The sequence below is a fragment of the Ceratotherium simum genome, chromosome 13 (assembly GCF_057802395.1).
Source record: "Ceratotherium simum simum isolate JZ-2026a chromosome 13, ASM5780239v1, whole genome shotgun sequence".
Taxonomy (NCBI): domain Eukaryota; kingdom Metazoa; phylum Chordata; class Mammalia; order Perissodactyla; family Rhinocerotidae; genus Ceratotherium; species Ceratotherium simum.
In genome coordinates this window covers 38,428,656-38,456,627 of record NC_141912.1, presented here as the reverse complement: position 1 = coordinate 38,456,627, position 27,972 = coordinate 38,428,656, and the positions used below count along the sequence as shown (strand labels likewise).

The following is a 27,972-nucleotide window of genomic DNA, read 5'->3' as shown; positions in this document are numbered from 1 at the left end:
CAACGCAGGGGGGAAGAAGCCACTTAGGGTTGAATAAATCCTTAGAAAATGCTAAAGAAATAACTTCGATTCTTGGGTCACCCTGTATTAATTCCTCATGGGAAAAAACCAACTTAAAGTAAGGTCAAACTTGGGAATTTTCCTCACTTTTCCTGTCCCCTCGCAGACGGTCCCAAGCGCCCACCAGAACCTCCTGGGAGTCCAGGGGAAAGATTCGTACGCACTGAGCTCGGGGAGCAAGAGAAGGGGCCATCCTCGTGCAAACAACTACCTGTGTGTGGTGGAGACCACCCCCCCCCCACCACCAAGAGGGAGTTCTTTTTAAAGCGAAAAGCAGCTCTGGGGATGGCCCTCCTAACCCAGGACCGACACTGGCTACTCATCCAACTCCACTGTCTCTAACCCCAGGACTTCAGCCACCTCCCGGCTGAGGGCAGCCCCTCCTGAGCCCTCCGCCCCCAGATCCCAGTCTGCTCCCACAACCAGCCATCCCCAAAGCTCGCTGCCTGGTCCTCTGCCTGACAGCTGTCCTGCCGCCACCAGGCAGCCCCATCTCTTCCAGCCTAAATTCCCCAAACCAGCCTTCCGGGGTCGGTGGCGCCCCAGGCCCGCGGGATTTATGGTTTAGGATCTGGAACGGTTTGGTCCAATCCCCTCTGCCTCAGCGTCCTGGGCTCACCTCCCCGGCAGCTTGGCGCTCCTCTTCCAAAACTGCTTGCTGTTCTCGGCGGCCATCGCTCTGGCCCGGGGAAGGCCTTGTAGGCGGGCCGGGGGTGGTACCTGGCGAGATGCCCCCAGGACCCCGCAATCGGAGGGCCAACCCAGGCCGCTTCCTAGCCGCCGGTCACCCGCTCCCAGCTGCTGGAGGCGCCATCTTGGATGTGGGCACCCCCCAACGCAGCGCAGCTGCCATTGGTGGGCTGCGCAGACCGTGGTGGGACGGACCAATCGGGAGCCGGAATCCTGCAGGCCGCTGAAGCCGAGCGGTAACGTCAGGGGCTGGGCACACAGGTGGACCAGGAAGGCGGAGCTTGGACGAGCAGGGAGGCGGGGCTGAAAGTTCCCACTGCCCGGGAGGGGAAGAGGCAGGTAAAGTAAGGGACCTAGGGGAAGAAGGAAAGGATACTATTTATCTTGGGGAGAACGAGGTTTCTGAGTCTAATATTTTTTGAAAAGAGAGAGCATATGTATTAATATACATAAATCTTTGACCTAAAAGTAAGGTCCTATGTGTTGGTTGCAGCCCGTTTTTAACATCTCCCAACTCAATTATACTCTAGTTATTACCCTCCCCTTCTCTGTTACGTGGACCCGGATTTTTTTTCTTTTTTTAAATTCTGTGAAGGAAGACTAATACGGATCCGATAGCCCAGGGCTGCTAACTGTTCAACACGTGAGTAACCGTTAGTTCGTCAGAGTCTCCATCTCTTCTGCTAATTGAACACTGCCAAAGGACTTAAGCCGTGGGTGAAGTTCAAATGGTCTAATCCCTCTTTCAGTCAATAACTGTCACTTTCTGACTATAAGAACCTAGATGCTGACAAATAGTGTTTAGGGAATGTTCTTATTTTATCCATCCAATTCAGACTACCGAGTAACGTTTCTTGCAAGGACATAGAATATCTCCATGGCATGAATCACTGATTAAGGATGTACTCCCAAACATCTTAATTTCCCTTATTAATCTATTATAAATCTTTCACTCTTTAATTTATTTTCAATCTAATTTTGACTCAGAATGAGATTTAATATTAGCATTTAAATCCTTTGCATGTCTTGGTGTTTTTGCTCTGAGTTCCTGTGGTTGTATGTCACAGTGATGGGGTGGGGTGGGGGGAGGCAGGGGGCACACCCAAGTCCAGAGTAGTTTTTGTCCCAACAAATTACTGTTGAGGTGGGCTGGTTGTCCCCCATCCCCACTCCTGTTTACTGCTACCACATGTCCTTCCACATACTGGAGAATGCTTAAGGACCTCCTGTCTAAAGAAGGACCTTCTTTTATATGCCCTCCAATGGCCTCTTTCTACATAGACATTACCCCCATTTTCAAGCTTCTTTTGTCCCCTAATTTCACAATCATGAGATTGTATGAAAAGGGCTATTTTTACTTTCTCTGACTCTTTCATGCTTTTATAGACTTTCATCTTATCTTGTCTCAGTCACATTTATGGGCATTTAATCCATCAAACAAAAGCCCCTCTAGCCTGTTAGTCATTTTAGCTGCCTTTCTTTGGCTCTGGTTTTTTTTTTAGGCTGTGGTGACCAGCACTGCACACTGAACTCCAAGAGGGGTTTCCTGAGGTTTTGTTGAAACTGGTGTTTTCTCAAAACACCAGCCAGAACTTTTGCTGGCATTTTGGACTTGACAAGAGCTGGTGTCTTGAAAGGATAATCGACAGCAATTTCTAGATCACTTTCCTTGGTGGCAACTGGCAGTTCAGAGTTGATTATCTTAAAGGTATCATCTGAATTGTCTCCCCCTGTGTGAGCTGTCTTACGCTTGTTCCTGTAGCTAGTCACCTGCCACTTTCCAGACTACTCACATAGCTTTAGAAATTTTCCAGAAGATGCTCCCTATTGACTTGACATTTCACTATGTGGAAAGCAGAGTATAATTTGTGTATCTAGAAATGTCTCAAAGTATTCTTTTTTCTTAATCATTTATGAAATGTTAAATAACACCGATTCCCCCGGGGTGCTGGTAACATTGTTCAACCCAGAGAAGTGCTATTATTTCTCCCCTTTGTTTGCTCCATCTAAGCCAGTTTGCCATCTAAGATTAAAAAAAAAATCACTCAAGTCATCTGGTGATAACTTTTTAAATAGTCTTTGTGAGGGAAGTTGAGATTGTTGGGCCCTTTCTCACCACCAGCACGACCACCTGAATCTAAACCAACCACGTCCCTACAGCAGCCTCCTGTTAGGCCTCCCTGCTTCCACTCCTCTCCCCTTAGAATCTGTCACCACACAGCAGCCAGAGAGAGCCTTTTCAAATGTCAGTTAGGGGCTGACCCTGTGGCCGAGTGGTTCAAGTTCCGCATGCTCCCCTTAGGCGGTGCGAGTTCCGATCCCGGGCCTGGACCTACTCGTCAGCCATGCTTTGGAGGCGTCGCACATACAAAATAGAGGAAGATGGACACAGATGTTAGCTCAGGGTTAATCTTCCTCAAACAAAAAAAAAAAAAGAGGAAGATTGGCAATGGATGTTAGCTCAGGGAGAATCTTCCTCAGCAAATAAATAAATTAATTAAATAAAATGCCAGTTAGATTATGTCACTCCTCTGCTCAATGCCTTGCAATGGCTCCATCACACTTGGCATACAATCCAAGCTCCTTAAAGACCCTGCGTGATTTGGTTCCACTCTCTTCTTTGCTTATCTGCCCCAGTCACATTGGTTGGCCTTTTTGCTGTTCCTTGAACGCTCCAAGCATGTGCCTACCTCGGGACCTTTGTATTAGCCATATTCTCTGCTTGGAATTCTCTTCCCCCAGATATCTGTTGGCTTGCTCCCTCATTTCATTCAGAAGTCTCTTCATATTAGGGAGGCCTCCCCTGACCACCCGCCTAAATAGCGGGCTCCACCACTCTATTTTTCTTTAAAGCACTATCACTCATTACCATATTATGTACTTGTTTGTCGTCATCCCATCCCCTAGAATGTAAACTCCACTAAGGCAGGTATCTTGTCTGTTTTGTTCTCTGCTATAACCCCGGCACCCAGAATAGCACTTGGCACATAGTAGGTGCTTAATATTTACTGAATGAGAGAATGAAGAGGATAAACTATTCTTGTCTTTTGGTTCTCTGTTGTTCATGCACATTTTTTGTTGGAAAAGGTGATATTAACCATGTTTTCTAATCCCTAGCAGGATGTATCCACTTTACCAAAGATTCTATAAGTTTGCCTAAGCTCTTGGTTGAAGAACAGCCTTCCTCTCTTGAGAAAGATTGTCCTCTTCAAACCCTTTTGCAACTTCAGAGGAATGAACCTCTACCTAGAATGATGAGGGAGGGAGGCCACCCACCTAGCCAGGAGATCCATCAAATCAACCCTGTCCATCAAAGGAGTGTTAGCCGTGGCAGCCTGATCACCCTCACACCAAACTTTGCCCAACTAGAGGTGAAAATCATTGGTTTTAGGTTCCCAAGGGGTCCTTGGAACACTCTTGATGGAGGCTTGTAGTGGCAGGCACTCTGGTCCACTAGACTTGTGCTTCTCACACTTTCGGGTACCTACTGAATCACCTGGAGATCATGGTAAAAGCCTAGATTCTGATTCAGTAGGTCTGGGGTGGAGGCTACAATTCTGCATTTCTAACAAGCTCCCGGGTGACACTGATGCTGCTGGTCTGTGGACCTCACTTTGTAAATCTCTATTACTAGCACAGTGTGGCCTGTGATCCCTGAATCTATCTCAAAGGTTTGATTGTTTTGAAACTGTAAGTAGAGTTGTTGCCTGCGAGACAACTGTAGATGTTGTCTGCCTGCAGGTTTTTAACTTTTCCCTCCTCAACGTCATATTCATTCAAAGGAGAGTAAAACAACTTAGACAGGGGCAAAGTAGAGTTAAGGGAATGAGCTATGCATGGGTTGAATGTGGACTCAAAAGAGGTAGGCGTATCCCAATCCTTAAAGAAAGTTCTACGGGAGAGATAAGCCATGTGTAGAAGCACACAGAAAAAGAAAGAGAAAAGGCCTGAAGTACAGTAGGGAAGTCATTTCAGAGCAGGAGCTCCATGGGGAAGATAAAAATTGAGAAAAAAGTCTTTGCACTTAGTTACAAAGAGATCACTGGCGGACTTTAACCTTGGCAAAGGAGTGGAGTGAACCCTGTGATGAGAGGAAAGGTTAAGAAATGAGAGCGAGAAACAGCCCTCACAGTGCACTGCAGAATGTTGGACCACCAAAGGAATGGTAAAGTCAAACTGGGATCTAAGAGCAAGAGAGACTTTTTGGTCCCTAAGCAACCACAAGAAAGAGCCAAATGAGAGACATCAGTTATATTAGGGAAGGCAAAGGGATAAGAGGAATACTGAAGAAGTAAGATGTTATTGGAGTAAAGAAAGGAAGAGAGAGTAGTTAGAATTTGGGGCATGGAGGGAAGATTAAGAAAGAATCTTTAGAAAGGTTAGAATCTTTCCTAGGAGTTTATTCAAAGGAAATAAGCCAAAAGGAGGGGAAAAAAAGCTCTGTGTACAAAGATGTTCTTTGTGGTGTAGCCAGTAATAAAGAGGGGGAAAATGAAAAGAATATAAAGGTTTAAACATGAGGAGGTAGTTACACAAATTATGGTGTGTGGTTTGTAAATTTGAACCATGCTATGCCATTAAAATGTGCAAATTTGCTACATACCACATTGAAAAAGTTGATGAAATGATATACAGTGGGGAAAAAGCTGAATGTAAAATGTCTTTGCCTGATTTCAATAAAAATATATGGGTTTTGTCAAAGACTGGAAGAAAACATGGAAAAATTAAGCAAATTTTGTTAGATCATAGAATTATGCATCTTTTTATTTCTGGAATTTTTCTTTAATGCTACAATTTTTTTTTAAAACTTCCCCCCTCTTATCCATTCAAGTAAAATGAGATTTTTTGTTTTTTTTCAGGGAAAGATTCACCCTGAGCTAACATCTGTTGCCAATCTTCCTCCTTTTTTTGTTCCCTCCCCAAAGCCCCAGTATGTGGTTGTATATCCTAGTTGTAAGTCCTTCTAGTTCTTCTATATGAGCCACCACCACAGCATGGCAACTGACAGGCGAGTGGTGTGGTTCCATGACCAAGAAACGAACCCGGACCACTGAAGCGGTGAGAGTGCTGAACTTTAACCACTAGGCAATCAGGAATGGCTTTACAATTTTTTAAATTATTATGGAATATATGTCACACAATAAACCAGGGGCTGGCAAACTTTTTCTATAAAGGGCCAGGTTATAAATATTTTTGGCTTTGCAGGCCATGCAGTCTCTGTTGGAATTACTCAACTCCGCTGGTGTAACATGAAAGCAACCACAAACAATATGAAAATAAACTAGCGTGGTTGTATTCCAATAAAAGTTTATTTGTGGACATGAAAATTTGAATTTTATGTAATTTTCACATCACAAAGTATTCTTCTTTCAAATTTTTTTCAACAATTAAAAAATGTAAAAACCATTCTTAGCTTACAGGCCATACAAAAACAGCAAACCAAATTTGGCTCATGGGTGGTAGTTTGCCAATCCCCAAAGAATAAAAACTAAATAACATATAAGAACAAGGTTAAGAAACAAAAGAATCCTATGATACAATTCAAGTCCTCTTTTGACCCTCCTTGATCTCCTTACCCTCCGTCTCTCTAGTGGAAACCATGATCCTGAGTTATGTGTTCAGCATTCTCATGCATGTTGTAGACTTTTACTACATATGTGTGTGTCCGTAAACAACATGTTTTCCATGTTTTGAAACTTTATAAATAACATCACATTGTACATATACTTCTGCAACTGGCCTTTTTCACTCAGCATTCTGTTGATACATGGAGCTCTAGTTTATTCATCTTAACTGCGATATAGTGTCCCACTATGTGAATATTCCTTAATTGTCGTCTCCAATTATTTTTATTTTGAACAGTGCTCAGTTAACATTCCTTTACACATTACCTTATGCAAAATTTTCTCTAGAGCAGTCTTTTTCAAATTACGGTTGGTCAACTCTTGGTGGGTTGAAAACACAGAATGGGGCATGGTCCTCTCTGTTTAGGAAGCTGAGAAAGGTCCTGAAGAATGAGTAGGAGTTTACCAGGTAGACAGTGGGGGGAAAGGCATCCCAGGCAGAAAGATGAACCATTTATGGAACTATGGGCATCTACAAGAGAAGTTGCATTTGAGAAACTACGTAGGAGACACTGTCAGTACCTCGCCTGTATTCCGTGATCTCTCTGTGTGCTGTCTTTGCCTGAAGGCTCTTCCCTCAACTCCCAAGAACTTCAGAAAGCCATACTTCCCACACTCACAGCATATACAAGTGCCTAGGAGTTAACTCCTCCTGGGAACAGTTCTCAACATGATTTTCAGGAGCTGGTATGTAAATACCCCAGCTCGCTCACCCTCAGGTCGGATCATTGTGAGGCGTGTGTTTCCCAGAGTTTCCTTACAGAGTTAAGCTCCTGTTGTCCACAGTGGTTGTTGGCTTTATAGCTCACCCTTCCTTCACTTTCCACCTCTTCCCCACTGGTGTTTCTGTCACCTCCCAAATAAATGGTTTGCACTCAAACCCTTGTCTCAGGATCAGCTTCTAGGAGAATCCAAACTAAAATAAACCATAAGTAGCTCTACAAGGTAAGAACAAAATCCAAAAAATGAGGTGCTGTGACAGGAGATACTGGAGCAGGGTCCTGTCATGGTGGACCTCTAATGCCATGTAAGGATTGTGTTACCTTTTCCTCCAGGCAATGGGACATCCACTGAAAATTTAAGTAGGGGCATGACATGACCAGATTTGCATTGTAGAAAGACCACTGTCGTCACATATCCAACCATTAAATGGCTTCCTACCCATAGAATGAAATCCAAACTCCTGACCATGGCCTAAAATGTACCACATGACCTGGCACCTGCCTGCCTCCCATCCTCTGAAAACTATTTGATTTGGCAATTGTGGGGTTACTGTTGACTCACATGGGCCAGCAGGGTCAGAGCCAGATGAAGAGTTGCAATAGACTGGATTATTGTTCTCTGTTCTTCACTGCCCCTTACCATGTGCGCTTGTAGCACATGAGAGTGGACAGAGTGTATTTCCCTGCTAGACTTCTTCTGGCCAATCGAACGTGAGCAAAAGTGACAGTGTGCCTTAAGAGGCATCACATGTTTCCACTCATCTCTTGCTTTCCTACCATTAATCATGAGAAGAACATACCCTGGGGAGCTGCTGGTCCAAGGAGGCACATGGAGCAGACAAAAACCCAAACTGAAGCTTGGAACCAAACCCAGCCAACTTGCAGCCTGAAGTGTCAGTGAGAAAAATAGATGCTTTTGGTTGTAAATCACTGGGTTTTGCATCATTAGTGTGGCAATAACTGATTACTACAGGAGTGAAATGGAAGAGAAGTAGAAGAGAAAAGTGAGCTAGGAGTACTCTTGCAAGAAAGTTAGCTGTGAAGTGAGAGGCTAGCGTTCTCTTCCTCCTTTTCCTTCTCCTCCTCCTTCTCTTCCTCCTCCTCCTCCTTCTTCTCTCCTCCTCCTCCTTCTTCTCTCCTCCTTCTCTTCCTTCTCCTCCTCCTCCTCCTCTCCTCCTCATTGTTGTTATTCTGTTTTGATTGTTTTAGCTGTCCATGGTATATGCCCATGTATAGAGAATTATTCAGCCTATGAAGCTTTCTGGGGAGCAGAGCCCACCTCCCAGTATGGTAGCTAAAAATGCCAGCTCCTGACTTTCCCACCCTTCCATGTGAACTAAGTTATGTGCACGTGCCATAGGCTCTGCTGATAAGATCTGTCCAACCTAGACTTTGAATCAAGAGGGGCTTGTGATACAAAGAAGCAGAAACAGAAAAGAATTCACACTATTTGTGTGCTGCCAGTTGTGGCAGCAACATCCTGTTTAGGGGAACAGCTGTGACAACAGCAACGCCCAGGGTCTGGTGCTAGAAGGTCTCTGACTGCAACTATGGTGTCAAATGCTCATCAGTGGCAGCAGCGGTGTCTTCAGTGGCCCAGCTCTGTGGTGTGATGTTGGCTACCACCCTGTAAGCAAAACCTCTGAATGTGGTGTGGTAGATTGATTGCATTAATGGCCTCAATTCTTCACCTCTCCCTGCATCCGTGTTATCTTGTCACACCTTCCCATTCTGACTCTGGACTCACCCTTGTGGCTTGCCTTTGGTGAATGGATGTTAGCAAACATTACACAAGCAGAGGCTTGAAAAGCACCTGTGTGACTGCGCTTGCTCTCTGTCTTAGTCCGTTTGTGCTGCTATAACAAAATACCACAGACACAGTGGCTTATAACCAACCAAAATTTATTTCTCAGTTCTGGAGTCTGGAAGTCCAAGATCAGAGTGCCAGCACGGTCGGGCGAGGGCCCTCTTCCGGGTTGCAGATTGCCGAACTCTCGCTGTGTCCTCACGTGGTGGAAGGGGCTAGGGATCTCTGTGGGTTCTCTTTTAATAAGGCACTAATTTCACTCATGAGGGCTCCACCCTCATGACCTAATCACTTCCCAAAGTCCCCGCCTTCTAATACCATCACCTTGGGCATTAGGTTTTCAAGATATAAATTTTGGGAGGGCACAAACATTCTATCAATAGCACTCTCACTGTTGCCATTACCATTAGAACGTGTCTTAACCAGCCTGTTGGATGATGAGAGATGTGGTGCTAGGCCAAGTCTCCCTGAGTCATCCCAGCTGAAGCCATCCTAGCTCAGCCAACAGCCAGTTGAGCCTCAGGCATATGAATGAGCTCAGCCAAAATCAACAGAACTGTCTAGCCAACGAACAGTTGACCCCAGACGCTCGAGTGAGTCCAGCTGAGATCAGCCCAGTTTAGCCCAGCCCCAGATAAGCTGAACCCCACAGACCCGTGAACTAAGTACTGTTCGTTGTTGTATGACATTGTGGTTTTGTGGTTGTTTATGTGGCATTATTGTGGTAATAGATAACTGACAGTTATCTATCTAGCCTTCTCCAAAAGACCAAGAGCTGTGCCTTTTCTGTTTAAATCAGCCAAGAGCTGGTATCTGTTACTGGCTCTAACACAGAGAAAGACTGAATGTAAATTAGAGAGAAACACAAGTTTCTCTTGGGTCAAGGGAGAGTTGTTTGAGGTGGGAGAGACTTTAGCATGTTTATAGGCAGAAGATTGGAGACAGTTGTATTTATTAGGATGTAAGTGTGGCTGCAAAATAACGGTGCTTTAAACATGATAGAAGTTTACAATTTTTCTCTCTCATGTAAAAGCCTAAGCTAGTGTGGCAGCTCTGCTCTGTGAAATCTTCTGAGGCCTAGGCTCCTTCTCTCTATGCTCCATAATGTCCTGGCCCACTTGGTCCAAGATGACTCCCTACCACATCCACATTTCAGCCATTGGGAAGAAGAAAAGGGAGGACATGACTTCTGCTTAATACCTGGTGATTGCATTCATTTCTTCCCCTTTCAACCCATTCTCAGAAACTGGTCACATGGCCACACTTAGTTGCAAGGGAGGCTGGGAAAGGCAAACCTTATTTTGGCCAACTCTGTGTATATCTAAAAATTCTGCTTCTGTGGAAGAAGGGGCAAACAGATAGTTCCTACCATGTCAATGGAGAAGAAGGGATAATTAATGGAAAAAAATCTCTCTGGTAGACATTATTAGCCATTTCCTTCTTTCTTACTTGTTAAGGGGACTCATTTTTTGGAGGGATGGGGCAACTGTGTTCCCAGTCTGAGAATAAATCATGATTTATATGACTAGTTATGGCAATCTTTCGTAGCTTTGCCAGGAACTTGCTTTTCCAGCCTCCCCTGCAGCTCTGGGTGGCCATGTGACCGACTTCTGACCAATGACCCTTGAGGGGAAGACTACCAGGGGGTTCTGGGAAATGGTTTCTTTCCTATGAAAGAGACAAACATGGAGGAGAGCTTACTGGTGCACTCCTGTGTGGGATACTGGTCTGAGGCACTATGGCAGTCAGCTTATGACCACAAAAGAAAGGCCAAGAGAATTACAGATGCCATCCTAGGGTGCTGACACTTTTTTTTTTTTTTTTTTTTTTTTTTTTTTTTTTTTTACTGAGGGAGATTTGCCCTGAGCTAACATCTGTTGCCAATCTTCCTCTATTCTGTATGTTAGTTCCCGCCACAGCATGACCACTGACAAGTGGTGTAGGTCCACGCCCGGGGCCGAACCTGGGCTGCTGAAGCAGAGTGCACTGGCCTTAACCACTAGACCATGGGGCTGGCCCCCTGACACCTTTCTGAGGATTCAAATGGCCTTGAGGGATGAGTAGGGGTGAGCCAGGTGGAAAGATACTTGAGAGAAAAGATACTTGAGGAAGTGAGAGCATTATATCCATGAGAAGGAATGCTCAGAGAACATCCTTGGAAAGTTGGATCTAAGTCAGATCACGAGGATTTTATAGGCAGCCGTGTGGTTTATTGTCAGAATTACCTCATTCAGAGTTGGGGCTGGTTTCCCTGCTTGCTGGCTGATTCACCACCAAAGCATGCCAAGCATTTTCTGTCTGTAGGTTTAAGAAGATTGCCCATCTCTTCCTCCATTAGAAAGTTAAAAGACTTTTGTTTTGGAAAATCTAGGCTCTCGAAGGCAGAGATCTAGATTATGTGGGTGGGTAGGAAATGTTGATTTGAAAAGTTGAGGGAGAAGGGAATGGATCCCAACCCCTACAGCAAGTGGGATTTTCCTAACCTTGGGAGAATGGAGAGGTGCCTTGTTCTGCCCACCTTGGGGCCTGTGTTTGACTCCCTTCCAGACCCTAGAGGGCCAGGATGTCTGATGGGTTAGCTGTGTGGACACTGGGCTGGAGACTGAGCTCTAAGCCACAGCGTTCAGGGCTATGAGCAGTGGGACAGCTGAGGCTAGGACATCAAGCTTCTCACAGTGACCACACCAGCCTGAAGTCCAGAGCCCTTCCCTGAGATTCCAGGATTGGGTGAACTTGGGAGTTCTAAGTGACTCCAGCAAGGGACAGGGGGAAGGGGAGGGAGGGAGTGAAAAAAACTGATTGAGATCAAATTTCCCCCTAACTCCTTGAGGAGGAGAGCTGAGTCGGGTTTTATATTATTTCTTAAAGATAAAATAATAGAGCCACTTCTTGTGTTAAAGTGTCCAATTATGGTACAAATTCGTACTGTGGTATATAAAACCAGGGGAAAGGGAGTGAGAAGAGGTCATAAATTATCTCAGTAGCTTTTTTTTAAGTTGATGGATTTTTTACAAGAAAACATAGAAGATATGTCTCTAAGAACTCAAGCTCGTATATACACGAAGTATCCATTTTCTTTTTTTAAAATCTAATTAAATTGGCCTGGTACTGCCAGGCTAAAAGGAGATCCAATGTCTGTTATCACTGGGGATCCCCTGGCTCTCAGGGATGCCTCAGAATCCAGATGTAGAACCTGATGCCAGAAATAGGGGCCAGCCTCTCATCCTTGGCCATCCATGGCCTGGTGGCGTAGTGGTTAAGTTCGCGCACTCTGCTTTGGCGGCCCGGGGTTCACAGGTTCGGATCTTGGGTGCGGACCTACACACTGCTTATCAAGCCATGCTGTGGCAGGCATCCCACATATAAAGTAGAGGAAGATGAGCACAGATGTTAGCCCAGGGTCAATCTTCCTCAGCAAAAAGAGGAGGATTGGCAACAGATGTTAGCTCGGGGCTAATCTTCCTCACCAAAAAAATGGGGGGTGGTGACAGCCACCTTAGTCAAGCCCATGGAGTGGAGCCTTGAAGACCACCAGCTCCTGCTCCTAGCCCCATGTGAGTTGCAGGTATTTTTACTGAAGTTGGAGAATGTTAAAGAAAAAATTACTGATAACACTTGTTAAAGACTGTAAGGATGACTTTATTCGAGAGGGACTACTGCAATGGGTGTTTTGTAGTAAGGGAGAGAAATCGGGCCCAACCCCTGTCCAACAAAGACAAGTGGAGATTTGTTGCTAAGTAGCAGGATGGGGGTCAGCAGGTGGAAAACTACTAAGAGGAAACATCAAGGCTAGGGGGATTCTTGCTGAAGGCAAGCCAGAGTGATCAGATACCAAAGGTGAGGGATTTTCACTCAACTCACTCAGCAGGATTCTTGCTCAAATTGGACTAAGCAGACCAAGGACAGAGCCCAAGGTCGGGGCCTAGTCAAAAAGAAGACTCAGAGGAGCTTGACTCAAGTTTGGTCAAGGGGGAGTCCCTAGTGCTTGGGGTCCAGCTCTGTCCCAGTTCAATACCCAGAAATCCCTTTTGAGGCCCTGTCCCCTCCCTGCAGCTCTGCCAGTAAGGATTGCAGGGTCTTAACACTCCCCACAACCTAGACAGGAACCTCTATTTTTTTCTTTTTGACAAAGAATAATACCTTTATTATAAAAGGAACTCATACAGGTTGGAAAAAAAAATTGCTAACATTGTAATACATGAATGTATTAGGTACAGGACATAAATAACTTGTAAAAAGGGCAGTAAAACTGGTTAACAAATACTTTTAAAATATTCAACCTTAGGAGTAATCAATAAGATGCAAAAATTAAAATATGAAATTTTACCTACTACATAGGTTAAATGGAAAGAATCCAAATAGAAAATGATTTTAAAATAATAATACCAAATGATGGCAAATTTGTGCTAAAACAGGTAGCCAGCCTCCAAGTTGGCCCTCAATGATCCCTGCCTCCTGATGATTACACCCTTGTGTAGCCCCTCCCCATCGTCCCCTCCAGGGTTGGTTTGTGTGACCAATCAAATGCAGCCGAAATGATGGATGTCACTCCTGAGGTTAGGTTATGAAAGGTAATGCAGCTTGGTGTCTCTCTGGCTCTTGAATCACTTGCCGTGGAGGAAGCCAGCTGCCATGTTGTGAGAACACTCAGACAGCCTAAAGAAAGTCCCACGAGGTGAAGAACTGAGGTCTCTGGCCAACAGCCAGCAAGAAACTGAGGCTTCCTGCCAACAACCACATGAGTGAGCTTGAACAAGGATCTCCTCCCCCAGCAGAGCCTTCAGATGACCGCAGCCCCAGCGAATAGCTGGACTGAAACCACATGAGACGCCCTGAGAGCCAGAACCACCTGGCTAAGCCACTCCCAGATGCCTGATTCACAGAAACTGTGAGATGGAAAACATTTCTTATCCTAAGCTTCTAAGGTTTGAGGTAATTTGTTGCAGAGCGATAGGTAAATAATACAATAGTCGAGGGAGGAAAATAGGCAAATATACTTAAAGGTTTAAAAAAACCAAGCAGTTTTCTATCTTACCTCTAATTAGCCACCCAGACACATCCCTCAGAGGACATGCTAGACTTTTTGTTATGAAAGGAAAATAAATCTCTATTTGTTTAAACTTCTGTTGTTTGAGTCTCTGTTCCCTGCAGTCAGATGTACTCCTAGGGCCGGCTCCGTGGCTTAGCGGTTAAGTGTGCGCGCTCTGATGCTGGCGGCCCGGGTTCGGATCCCGGGAGCGCCCCGAGGCACCACTTCTCCGTCCAACGTGAGGCCGAGTCCCACGTACAGCAACTAGAAGGATGTGAACCTATGACATACAACTATCTACTGGGGCTTTGGGGGGAAAAACTGAATAAATAAAAAATCTTTAAAAAAAAAAAAAAGATGTACTCCTAACTGATATAGGCGCCTTAGGCTGTAAAGCCTTATTATGTGCTCGTTGTCATTGTTATTTTCCTCCCCCTGACCCAATAATGCAAGAAATCCAATGAAAAGGAGCCCGCAGCAACATGTTCTGCTGGGATTGCAAGTCACATTGTGAAAGGAACTGAAAATATATAGTTCTTACCATAATTGAGTTAATCTAAGATGCCATCAACTGCAAGATGTACCATTATTTCAGGTACCACTGAGAAAAAAATACTGTTGATTAAATTATGCTCAGTGCTTTCTCATCACCTTGAATTTTTGTTTTCTACTTATCATAATAATTTTTTAGACTTATTTAGACATAGATTTTTATTTTTATTTTTTTATTTTTTGTTAGGAAGATCAGCCCTGAGCTAACGTCCATGCCAATCCTCCTCCTTTTGCTGAGGGAGACTGGCCCTGGGTTAACATCTGTGCCCATCTTTCTCCACTTTATATGGGACGCCGCCGCAGCATGACCTGACAAGCAGTGCATTGGTGCACGCCCAGGATCTGAACTCGGGCCGCCAGCACCAGAGTGCATGCACTTAACTGCTACGCCACGGGGCTGGCCCCTAGACATAGATTTTTAAATCACATGTCAATACTTATAAGAATACTCAACTTCAGGAGTAATCAGTAAAATACAAAAAGACTTCCTCTTTCAGTGTTGACATCCTTAGCGTATTTGGTTTTGTCTTCATGACTGTTGCCTCATAGTAACAAAATAGCTGCTACGGCTCTAGGCATCACACCCATTCAAGTTAAGAAAAAGGAAGATGTAGGGATGGTGCCAGCCACTTCATCTTTTTTTATTGGGAAAAGTAAAAGTCTTCCTGGAGTCCCTAGCAGATTTCTACTTATATGTCATTTGCCAGAACTGTGTCCCCTGGACACCCTTGATAGAAGCAAATATCTGGAAAAGCAAATATTTTACCTGTGTCTAGATTGATTGCTATCCTGAACAAAAGCAGACTTCTGTTAGCAAAGAAGGAGGAATCGAGTATTGGGAAGGAAGGTAATGGTGTCTGCTGCAACACAGTTTAATAAACAGTAGTTTTACTTGCATAACAAATAGTAGTTACCCATTGGCATAAAGTAAAAATAGTGATGGTGAAAATACTTATATAGTATAGTGCTTGCTATGATCCAAGCATTGTTCTGAGTATTTTAAATATATGAACTCATTTAATCCTCACAGCAACTTTATGAGGTAAGTGCTGTTATTATCCTTGTTTTATTTTAGTATTTTTGATTATACCTTATCTTCTTACAATTAGATTTATCGTAATCCTTGGTGCATGACATATTCCTCATTGGTCCATGCATGGCTCTCTTTTATTTACTTTTTAAATATTAGTTATTTTTAGTACTGTAATAGGTACAGTACTAAAAGTCCTCAAATCCTCCACCCCAAATAATAATAGGATCTGGTTACAAATTTGGACCTGACTGATCCACCCAACCCATCTCACTTCCTCCCCTGGCCTGAGGTGATCAGCATCTAGAATCCCAAGTTCATCCATTCCTTTACTTTCCTTATACAGTTTTATAGTTTTATTGCATCTCTGTATAGTCCTAAAAAGTGTGTGTGTAGAATATATACCTATAGTTGTTTTTAACTTTATGTCTTCTTTTGGTACTGTTTTCACTTAACGGTTACATTGGTAAGATTCATACATATTCTTCTTGTGTGTTGCTACAATCATTCATTATGACAACCATTTAACATTCGATTGTACAAGTATGTAGCAGTTTATTCATCCTCAAACCCTTGTTTATTGAGGTATTTATTGCATTCTTACTGATTTTCTCTTCTCTGGTTATTAACTGGTCTACCTCTGTCATGTCCATGTTTGCAATAGCTTCGTGTGATTTGAACAGTTTTTCTACATCCTTTTTAATGGCTGCATCATGAGATCCTGCCTCTTCTGTAAGACTTGCAATCATGCTTTGCAAATGATTTGCCTTGTGTTTTCAGTTACTTGCTTTGGGCTACCAGAGAGAGGCTGACACATAGAGACTTTGATCTGATGGGCTTAGGGCACACAGAGAGCCCTTAGTTTCAGCCATGAGGAATGATGGTGGGCGGGGAAGGTGGGGGATGTCAGGTCATTGGTGAATGTTTCCTTGTTAGGATCACTTTTGCTTCCCTGAGCAAGCTGGCAAGTGTGGGAACCTGGATCATGACCACTGGGATAACTAGAATTCCCTGCACCTTGGCAAATTCTTTAATACTCCTCCCACAAAAGGTAGACTCTAATTCCCCTCCCCTTGATTATGGGCCAGCTTTGCTGACTCTCAAGAATAGAGTGCAGTAGAAGAGACGCTGTGGGACTTCTGAGGCTAAGTTAGGAAGAGGTGGTAACGCTTCCACAGGCTCCCTCTTTTTGGGACACTCGCTGTGGGGAAGCCAATCAACAGGCTGTGAAGAAGCCGAATGAGCCCACAGAGAGAGAGCACATGGACAGTCCCGTATGGAGAGGAGCTGAGGCCACCAACTGACAGCCAGCAGCAATTGCCAGACACATGAATGAACGAGTCTTCCAGGAGAGGGCCCCAAAATTCATGAACGGACAAGTCATCCTGGACATGCCCTGTCCAAATTCCTCATCACACACAGTGTTAAGCTAACCCCCTGTGTTGTGTCCAAAGTCCTCGCCCGCAGAATCCATGTGCATAATAAATGGTTATCTTGTGCTACTAAGTTTGGGGGTCATTTGTTATGCAGACTAGTCAAATTAGTAAAAAACGGTAACTGGTAATGCCCAGTTTAAAGACGTGGAAACCAAGGTCTGGAGAGGATAGGTTCACAGTGAATGGGGAAGCCAAGTTTTGAACTCTGGCCATTTGACTTGAAAATTTGCTTCCTTAACCTTGATGCCTCCCTTACAATTGTCTATAACCTGTTTCTTCCCTTGCATTTTCAGGACACCCTTGATGGCTCAGAGCACGACTAATTAGCTCGCTCCCCCAATCCTGAGATTGAACCCCAGAGGGCAGTGCTTCCAAAAAAATATACATGCCAGTGCCCTAAATGTAGCCCACACAGAAGGGACCAGACTGATCTGCAGATTGTCGAATGAGACCTGCCCAAGTAAGATAAAAGCTTAGTTCAGGGCCTAAAAAACAAATAATGTTTTTGAGTAAACATTACACACTTTCATTGAATTCAAAAACAAAGAATATTTTTAAATAAACATTACACGCTTTTATTGAGTTCAAAATGAAGTGGAAGGATAAAAATCAACTCTTTCTTTTATAATATTTTGTTATAGTAATAATTTTTTTATTTTTTTAGTATAGTTTATTTAAAATCTACATAGCGATATCTTTAATTTAAAATAATTTAAAATTTTGTAAATATTCAAAGGTGGAATCAATCACTTCTAGTTGTGTAGTGTTTGAAATAGTGTATCGTTTTTAGAAAATTTCACAGATGAAAAGGCTTTGCCCTATCACCAACTACTTTTCATGCTAACACTTTTAGCTCTTGGTTTAGACTATGGCACAGTTATCCAGCTGTCCTTCCACAATGCCAGCTTTAGCCATTTCCAGGGCTAAGAAGATATTGTATTAAAGAAAGCTACATCAGCGTAAAGGGAGCCAACGGGATTCACTTAATGATCTGGATTTATTAGGAACTCATGAAATAATTATATTTTCATAAATTTATTTTTATTAAAATTATATGTGTAGATGTAGTAATAATGCTTAAAGGCTTATAATAAAAGCAGCAGTCCTCTGCCCTCCCCTCCCTACCTGTAGTCAGACTTCCCACAGGCAACCACCTTCAATTCGTCTATTTTCCCTCCTATTTACCTCTTTATCTCTAAATTATACACTTATACTGATATTTCTTGAATAATCACTTTTAGACATTACCCACTGACTTTCCATCATGATAAATGAGGACTTCTTATCCCCTACACACGTACCCACTGCCTTTTCTCCCAAACTCCCTACATGGCTGTATCATCATTCGTGGCTATATCAAGACTACAACTTCATGAGTAGTGTTACTTGCAGTAGCCCAGAGGAGACATGATGGTGATTGGACTATGGTGGTGGCAGTGGAGATGGGAAAAACAATGAGTGACTCAAGATGTATGTGGGAGGGAGAGTAGATAGATCTTAGTGAGTGTTTCTGGATGAGGGGATGAGACAGAGGGAGGCACATGGGGAAATGAGTAGATGGATGCTGATAATATTTATTGAAATAAGAAACACTGGAGTAGCAACAGGTGGGGGTGGGGATGGGAGACTTCGTAAACTCAGTTTGGGACATGTTGAGTTTAGAGTAGTCTAAAGATGGAGGAGGATAGTTGAATATGCAGGTTTGAATCTTCAGATAGAAGACTCAACTGAATTTGGAGTTGTCAGCGTGTAGGTGGCAACTGAACCATGGGAGTGAGTGAAGTTACCTGGGGAGAGAGTATAAAGTGAAAAGAGTGTCTTGGTTTGTGCACTGAGCAAGACTAACATTTAGGAATAAGCAGAAGGAAGCCAGTAAAGGAGTTTGAGAAGGAATTGCCAGAGAAGTGGGGAAAAAACAGGGTAAGTTTGCTGTCCGAAGCCAAGAAAAGATGCTTGAAGAGATGAGTGGTCAACTGTAGTGATAAATGGAAGGTTTTGATACCGAACCTCTTCATCTCAAGTTTGTGTGCCTGATACGCAGTAAGCCAATCACTGAGGCACCTGGTGCTTGGAGGTAGAGAAAGGTTTATTTGAATTGGCCAAAACAAGAAGATGAGAGGATAGGTTCTCTCAAATCCTCCTTAATGAAAAAAGAAAGCAGGGGTCTTTATAGAGCTAAAGGGCTTGGGAAGAGGAGTTTTGGAGAAACAAAGGGGAAGTCCCTGTCTTTTCCACTCCAGATAAGCCCTTGGGCAACCAGACTTCTGGGTGTCAGCAGTAGCTGGGGGCTTTGTTATCTGGTGGTTGTAACTTCCTTAAAGGCATTCTTTTTCTTCTGCAAAACAAGCTGATAAATCCTTGTGACCCTTGAGTCACCCCTCAGGTTAAACAAGAAAACAGCACATAAGCTTACGATGATGCGTGGATTACCTTCCTTTCATCTGTGTCTGTGTTGGGAACAAGATGGAAGGGTGACTGTGTTCTTACTGAATATTTACAGTAACCCTCAGGTACCTGGCTTCAGTTCCAGAGAGGGCATGAGCATGGGCTCTGGGACATAGATGATGGTAGAGGGAGAAAGGTACTTCGTTGTACCGGGGAAAGGCGTGTGTATGTGGAAATGGGATCTGTGGATCCAGGGACAGAAGGTTTGGAATAGTTGTTGTAGGGAACAGGGGAGGAAGTTAACCAGAGAAGTGTAGCAGGATTTCCCACCAGTGTTGAAGGCCCAGTTGAAATTGGTGACCATGAATTAATAGTGGTACGAAACTATCTCTTAGGACCCTTGGTCTGGACTATCCTTGGAGGTTTGGAAAAAGTATATAGAAAATCCATTATGGGCAGAAGCCTTTTGGTGGAGAGTTCTTCTGACTTTTGCTATTTTGCATGTTGTTTGTGATCTGTGATTCTATTTGCATCCATTTGGGAAAATTCTATTTTTTAGAACAAGATATCTTTTGTACCTGGTAATCAAATATATTAGCCCAGAGTCAAGAATAAATTTCTTTTCACTGCCCCTCCCAAAAAAGACATACAAAAGCAAAAAAGAAAATACTTTTTACGGTGACTTTTCCTTCAGCTTTATTCAGCTGCCCAGTTTCAGGCATGGAGAAGGCAGACAGTTAGGTTCATGCAAGGTTGGGATTTTTGTCTGGGTCCACATCCAGAGATTCTGACTTCAGCAGGTCTGGGCTAGGGACTGAGAGTCCATCATTTTTTTTTAGCTACACTCTCAGGCAGACCTCAGAAGCAGCAGTTTGAAGAGGAATAATGGTCTTGAAGTGGTAAGCAAATCCAGGGCACAGCAGCCCTACCCTAAGTTGAAAACAATACATATTAAGGATAGAACACCCAGAGAGTATGAGCTTTCTATTGACTTCTGAAAAATTAAATGGAGTTTACTGACAGTGATTTAAGTAGGTTCTTGAATGATTTGGTTTAATCCCACAGCCTAACTTAAAAAAAAATTTTTTTTGTATTGCTATGTTATTTTCATTTAAAAGAAAACTCATTGTTAAAACACTTTTTCAAAAAAAATTAATTTTTGTAAGAAAACGGTCCAATTGTGGATAGGCAATTTACCCAGATCCAAAGAACAATTCGAGGGCCCTTCATTACTGAGGTAGGCAAAATTTTGGCCCTTGTATTAGTTTTCTAGGGCTGCCATAACAAAGTACCACAGACTGAGTAGCTTAAACAATAGAAATTAATTTTCTAACAGTTCTAGAAGCTAGAAGTCTGAGATCAAGGGGTCAGCAGGGTTAGTTTCTTCTGAGATCTCTCTTGTTGGTTTGTAGATGGCTGTCTTCTCCCTATGTCCTACATGGTCTTCCCTCTGTGTGTGTCTGTGTCCTAATCTCCTCTGTTTATAAGGACGTCAGTCAAATTGGATTAGGACCCACAATAATTTAATTACCTCTTTAAAGACCCTATCTGCAAATACGGTCACAAGGCACTGGGGCTTAGGACTTTAACATATAAACTGGGGTGGGGGGGCACACACACAATTCAGCCCATAACAGTCCCTATGACCTTTGCCCCTGGTATCACAGCTGTGAGTATAGCAAAAGGGACTTTGCAGGTGTAATTAAGGTAAAGGATCTAAAGATAAAGAGATTTTCCTAGATTGCCCGGATGGGCCTAATATAATCACACGAGCTGGTAAAAGAAGAAAACTTTCTCCAGTAGAGGCAGAAGAGGTGTGACAGAAGGAGAAGTCAAGGAGATTCCAAGCATGAGAAGGATTTGGTGCACCACTGCTGGCTCTGAGAGCCCATGGGCGAGGACCGGAGGGAGGCCTCTAGGAGCAAAGGCTGGCCCTCAGCTGACATCCAGCAAGGCAATGGGGACCTCAGTTCCACAACTGCAAGGAACTGAATTCAGCCAACAACCTGAAAGAATTTGGAAGCATATTCTTCCCCAGAGCCTACGAATAAGAACCCAACCAGCCAGGGACACCTTAATTTCTGCCGTGTGAAACCTAAGCAGACAAACCAGTTGAGTCTTGAGGCAACCGGGCCTTCTGACCTACAGAACTATGAGATAATAAATTTGTGTTGTTTTAAGCCACGAATTTTATGGTAATTTGTTATAGCAGCAATAGAAAACAAATTAATAACCAACTGAAGAGTCAACAACTTAAGGAAAAGTACTAGAAATTAAATCTACAGGTGACTTTAACTTAGAACGAGCCAAATAATAAAATGAATCAAATAAAGTCACTAGTAAAGTTGAAGGTTACTTGGGAGATGAATCAAGACTTCTTCAAAGTCCTGTTGAAGCATCAGAAAATTAGCAGAGCCACCTCCCACGGGGCAAGGGCTTACTCTATTCAGGGCAAGTTGTAGCTAAATTCTGAATGGTTGTCGGAAACTGTGAATGATTCCTCTCCTGACAAGTAAAAATCAACATCGGGGGGTCTGAATGCATAAATAGTACAAATGCACCCCTCCCCCCATTATCAACAAGGAAATAAATATATACAATTACAGCTACACTCATAAGATTCTTGTGAAACTCTAAAACAGTGCCTGGAACAAAGTAAGCTTTTAGTAAATGTTTAATATTATTATCATTATTATTATTATCTCGTTTCATTGACTGGTATATTCCCAAGAAGTAAATATTTTAATTTGCAAAATTAAAGCATAATTTTTTATTGACTTAGCATATAACTTGAGAGAGATATAATCCTATAGGGGAAAAAAAAGCCAATACTAAGATTTTCTTTTTTTTATAATTTTATTTATTTATTTATTTTTCCCCCAAAGCCCCAGTAGATAGTTGTATGTCATAGCTGCACATCCTTCTAGCTGCTGCATGTGGGACGCAGCCTCAGCATGGCTGGAGAAGCAGTGCGTCAGTGCGCACCTGGGATCCTAACCCGTGCCTCCAGCAGCGGAGCACGTGCACTTAACCGCTAAGCCACGAGGCCGGCCAATACTAAGATTTTAAAAGTCACAAATAAGAATACAGAAAAAGTATTAATAATAATGTTTTTATGTTACAGAAAATGTCACATCTGCTTTATCAAATGAAATAAAGAGACTTCTAAAGCAAGAGTCTCAAACTGCAAGGCCTTCTGGGGCCAGGCAAGTAAAATAAATGGATGAGGTTAGGGGTATAGAGATAATAGGGAGTGGTGGAGACTGTAGCAACAGGACAGTATCCACCTTACCTGAAAGCATTTTAATTCAGATTCCTTTGAAAGATTGTGCTGTTCAAACAAAACATGTTTGAGGGCCGTGTTGCAATTTTTAGCTCCCTGGTTTTCCTAGTCTGTTCTTCTTTCCCAGCTTAAAGACCATTGCCTCCTCTTAGAGCAATCAAGAGTACACACTTAGAAGTTTTACTGTGTTGGAGGGAAGAAGACAAGGAGGGAAGAAAAGAAAGGAGAGAAGCTAGGAGAGAAAGGGAGAAAAAATAGAGAGGAACGTAATGGCCCTGAGAATACTGAGAACAGATGACTAAGACGAGAGACAATGGGGGAAGAATTGCAATATTTCTCAAGGGCCTGTTCTAATCAAGGCCCTACTCTAGTTGAGGCCCTCTGTTAGGAACTGTGGGATGGATGGAGTCTCTGGGCTTCCTGAGCTCACAAATGTCTGGGGCAGACAAAACACAAGTGGGTTGAGTGTTAAGATTGGTTTTGGAGCCAGACAGATATGAGTTTAAATCCTGATTTTGCCACTGACCAAGTATACAGCCTTAGGCAAAATTAATTAACTTCTCAAACTCTAATGTCCTCATTAGTAGCCATTAGGATGATTATTATTAGTATAAAATATTTAAATAGCAATTTAAAACAATATAAAAGATGTCACAAGACAATACGTGATTTGTTACCAAATTAATTGTAAAGACAATAGTGACCCTGAGGTTAAAGGGAGACATCTCTTATAAGGAGATGGTGAACAGAACCATAGACTCACTGAGACAAACATAGACAGGGAGAATCTGCTGGTTTCTTCAAAAGGGCAAAGTCAAGAGAGGTGCTAGATCCCAGTGGATCGCTGGTCCTCATTGGGCTTAGCTTTAATGTGGTGAAGTTTAGGTATATTACAGTACAGGCTAAGCTTTTGTAACAAAGAAACCCCAAAAGGCAATGACTCACTTATGATAGGAGTTTATTTCTCTCTCAAGTAACAGTGATCCATAGCTGATAGGGTGTTTACCACATTCAATAAGGGCTTCCAAGTCTGGATTGAAGATCAGTTCTGATCATGGCCAAGAATCACGAAGCAGGAAAAGGAGAAGGTGAGGCCCCTCCTAATCCTTTTATGAGCAAGACTGTAAAGTGGCACACATCACTTCCACTCACATTCCATTGGTCACATGGCCACATAAAGCTGCAGGGGAGGCTGGGAAAGGTAGTCATTAGCCCAGTGGCCATGTATCTAGCTGAAACGAAAAGTAAGAAGAGAGAAATGGATGTTGGGAAACAATTAACCGTCTTTGCCAGAGATAGACCAATGGGAACCCTAAAATTTAAGGAGATTTTTTAGGACTAGAAGGAGGAAGTCTGCTGTATGATTCAGGTGGGTGGTAGGCAGTAAACATTGCAGGGCCAATTATGCCACAGGGACCTTTGGAGTGAGACTAGATTACACATCTTTATCTACCCTAGTTTTTCCTTAGGGAACTCAGGTGTACCAAATTGGATTACTCATAATCTTATGTCATAAAAAAGTTATTACTAATACAATGCATGGCCCACTTTTGTTTACTAATTTATTTGTTTTTTATGCTGTATTGAGCATTTATGACTGCCCTCATTCAACCCAAGAAACAGAAGATTAACTACAATTCAGATTTATTTATATGCCCCTTTCTTATCCCTGAACCCTTATATTTCAGAGGTAACCACTATCCCAGATTTTGTGTTTATTATTCCTTTGCTTTTTAAACAAAATTTTATCCACATGTATATGTAGGCCAAACAATATATTATTTAATTTTAGTTGTTTTTGAATTTTATAAAAAGGTTATCATACCATGTGCTCTCGATCTTGAGAAATGTATTAGCTGAGTGTAGAATCCTAGGTTGGCAGTTATTTTCCTTTAGCACATCTATAATTCTACTGGATTTTGGTTTCCTTTAGAAGCCTAACTGTGCTCCTATGAATAAAAAGACCAGCAACTACTTTTGAGATTTTCTCTTGGTATTTGGTGTTCAACAATTTTAGTACCATATGTCTAGGTGTAGATTTCCTTTTATTTATCCTAGTAGCAATCAGTGAGGTTTCTTGAATCTGTGGGTTGGTGTTTTTCTTCAGTTGTGCAAATCCTCAGCTATTATCTCTTCAAATATTCTACCCTATTTTCTCTCCTCCCTCACTCCTCCTCTCTCTCTCTCTGAGTCAGAATGTCTTATTAGATCCTTCATGTTTCTTCTCATCCATATTTTCCATCTTTTGTCTCTCTGTGCTACATTCTGGATGATTTCTCCTGACTTATCTTCTGGTTAACTAATTATCACTTCATCTGTGTCCAATCTTACCACATACACCCACTAAATTTTTAATTTCAGGTACTGAGTTTTCCATCTCCAGAAATTCTACTTGGTTCTCTTTCAAATCTGCTAGGTTATTTTCTATGGTTTCCTGTTTCTACATATATTTTCAATATTATATTTTATTTATTTAAATGTAGTAATCAAAGGAAATTCTGACACACGCTACAACATAGATGAACCTTGAGGATATTATGCTAAGTGAAAGAAGCCAGTCACAAAAAGACAAATACTGTATTATTCTACTTTACTACTCTGGATATATCATATCGAGATATATCATATATCCAGAAGAGTAAAATTCATAGAAACAGAAAGTAGAATGGTGGTTGCCAGAGGTTGGGGGGAAGGGAAAATAAGGAGTTGTTGTTTAACAGGTGTAGAGTTTCAGTTTTCTAAGATGAAAAAGTTCTGGAGATTGGCTGCAAAACAATGTGAATATAGTTAACACTATTGAGCTGTACACTTAAAAATGGTTAAGATGGTAAATTTTGTGTTACGTGTATTTTATCACAATTAAAAATAATGCAAAAAAATGTAGTAATCATAATTGTTTCATAATCGGGTATTTTTGCAGTTCTGTTTCTGCTGTCTGTTATTTCTGCTGGTTCTCACTTACAGGGCCTTGTTCCTTGTGTGCTCAGTTATTTTTCACCACGTACTATTCCCTGTCCCTGAAAAATAACTGATGGAGATTCTCTGAGGCCCAGCACAAAGATGCATTCCTCCAGAGAGGATTTGAGTTTGCTTCTGCCAGACACTTAGAGACACTTCCAATTTAGGACTACTTTAAACTAGATTTATGACTTAAAAGTTTTTTTGAATACTTCATGTAATTTGGACTACAAATCCACAAAAAAGCTAGCTATGATGACAATGTCTTGAGGAGAGTTTTCTCCCCATATGTTCAGTGTAGTACTAAGTTAACTTTCCTTGGAGTCTCTTGGGAGAAAGATCAGGTTTACTTCTGATTCACTTTTACTCTAATCAGCCCTTTGGGGAGCCACAACTAATATAGGGAAGGCCTTCTAAGAGACTCCCTACCTTGGTGGACCCAGAGGTTTGATTTTATTCCTCTTTACCTTACAGAGCTCTCATAATGAAATTCAAGTTTGCCCAGATTGACCAATACCCTCAGAGCAAAATTGACGTCCGTGCTTGCTTACCTGTCCCAGTTCCTGAACTCCGGAGTCCCACTGTTATGTATCAAGACTTTGGCCTTCTATCTCTACCTTGTCAGCACTTCTGTGCTGTTAAGACTATTTTAAAACTATTGTATACAGCATTTTTAGTTGTTTTTAGCGTCAAGTTGGCCCCAATAACTTAACCAATCAGAAGTCCCTCTACTTTATCTTTATATCCCTTTCATTGATTTCTGCTCTTCTGTTTAGTTTTTTCCTCCTATTTTTTGTTGTTCTTATTGTTGGGATTTTTCCCCTAACTTGTTGAGTTGAACACTTAGCTCATTATTGCTTTTTCTTTTCTATTATAAGGCTATTCTATCCTAAGTTTCTAAATTTCTTTCTTTCTTTCTTCCTCCCTCCCTCCCTCCCTGCCTCCCTTCTTTCCTTCCTTCCTTTCTTTTTTGGTGAGGAATATTCACCCTAAGCTAACATCTGTGACAATCTTCCTCTAGTGTGAGTCACCACCACAGCATGGCTGATGAGTGGTGCAGGTCCACTCATGGGATCCGAACCCGCAAACCCAGGCCACCAAAGCGGAGCGCAGCAAACTTAACCACTACGCCATGGAGCTAGCCCCCTCTAAATTTCTTTTAAAGCACACCTTTCATTGTATTTCTTAAGTTTTGATATGTAGTGGTGGAGTGATTGCTCAAAGCCAATTGGCGTCCACCAACTGCCTTGATCATCAACTCCTCACCCCAGCAGGGCTATTGTGCTGCCCTGATTTTTCTCCTGAGACACCTGCACTCAAGGTCTGGACAAGTGCAGCCCATTTTCTCCATCAGGGGGCGGCAATGGTTGCCCAAGGCAGTGCTAGGAAAGATAAGAGCATAATTTAAATAATGTTTTCTACTCAGTGTTTTCTAATACTGGCTACATATAAAAATCACTAGGAAGTTTTGAAAAATACTGATGTCTGGGTCCCACCCAGAGAATGTTCTAATTGGGCATGGGTACTTTCAGTGATTCTAATGTGCAGCCAGGCCTGAGAACCAGTTGTCTAATTTACCTGCTCACGGCCACCAGCCCCAGACTGCATCCTCCCTCCTCCCCAGTCACGCTCCCAATCAGGTTTAAACAGTCTTCTGTCTTCCCAAAGCTATTTCCTGGTTTCCATATTTCTCTCTGTTGTTTCTCCAGGGTGAATTTGGGGAATGAGGCAGAAACCCTGGTAATTTACGGCATTGGGAAGAACCAGAATTGTCCCTCCTCCTGTTTGTCTTCACAGGTGGTCTCAGCATGAGATCCCACCGACCTCAGCACTGGTGTGGGATAACCGCCAAAACGGGCACCGTGTTATCAGGGGTCTTTACCATCGTGGCCACCGACATGTACCTCACCTTCGAACAGAAGCACTTAAAGGGGAGCGATTGCGCTGAGCTGAAGGGACGGGCCAAGAGTGTAAATATGCTGATAAATCAGTTCATCACCTGCTGGAGTTGGAATATTGTCCTCTTCCTGTCTTCCATCACCATCATCATCAGCTGCTTGCACCTGTACTCCGTATATGCCCGGATGTACACGGGCTTGATGATCTACATCGCCTGGATTCCTTCCTATGAAATTGCCAACATTGTAATACAAGTCCTCACCAACAAAGAGTCTCTCATCGGAGAGGTCAGGTTCATGCGCTGGTTTGGCTTGGTGTCCCGTATATTCATGCACTGTTTCTGGATATTCTTTGTCGTCACCTATGCCCACACAATCTACAAAAATGAAGGCCAGGGCAATATAGTTCCATACAACAGATATATTTCTACAGGCAGAGGAGAGTTCCCATGGCAGAAATCAAAGATAGTCAACTTTTCCCGCCACTATAGTGAATAA

The 27,972-nt window shown here is 42.7% G+C and overlaps 2 protein-coding genes across 2 annotated transcripts in view; one reads left to right on the top strand and one right to left on the bottom strand.

The window, feature by feature from the left end:
• Positions 1–875, bottom strand: part of TBC1D22B (TBC1 domain family member 22B) — a 70,019-nt gene extending 69,144 nt beyond the window's left edge. Inside the window, exon 1 of the mRNA XM_004424193.3 lies at positions 680–875. Coding sequence (XP_004424250.1) covers positions 680–735 — 56 coding nt within the window. The 5' untranslated portion in view covers positions 736–875. The remainder of the gene's footprint in view (positions 1–679) is intronic.
• TMEM217 (transmembrane protein 217) lies at positions 789–27,972 on the top strand. Its single transcript, XM_014782873.2, has 2 exons — positions 789–915; positions 27,374–27,972. Exons 1-2 carry the CDS (start codon positions 789–791, stop codon positions 27,970–27,972), a joined length of 726 nt encoding a protein of 241 aa, XP_014638359.2.

Excerpts from the sequence above, each read along its gene's own strand:
- TMEM217 (XM_014782873.2), top strand. The coding sequence starts at position 789 with ATGCCCCCAGGACCCCGCAATCGGAGGGCCAACCCAGGCCGCTTCCTA. Across the intron at positions 916-27,373 it reads ACGCAGCGCAGCTGCCATTG|GTGGTCTCAGCATGAGATCC; the intron begins GTGGGCTGCGCA and ends TTGTCTTCACAG.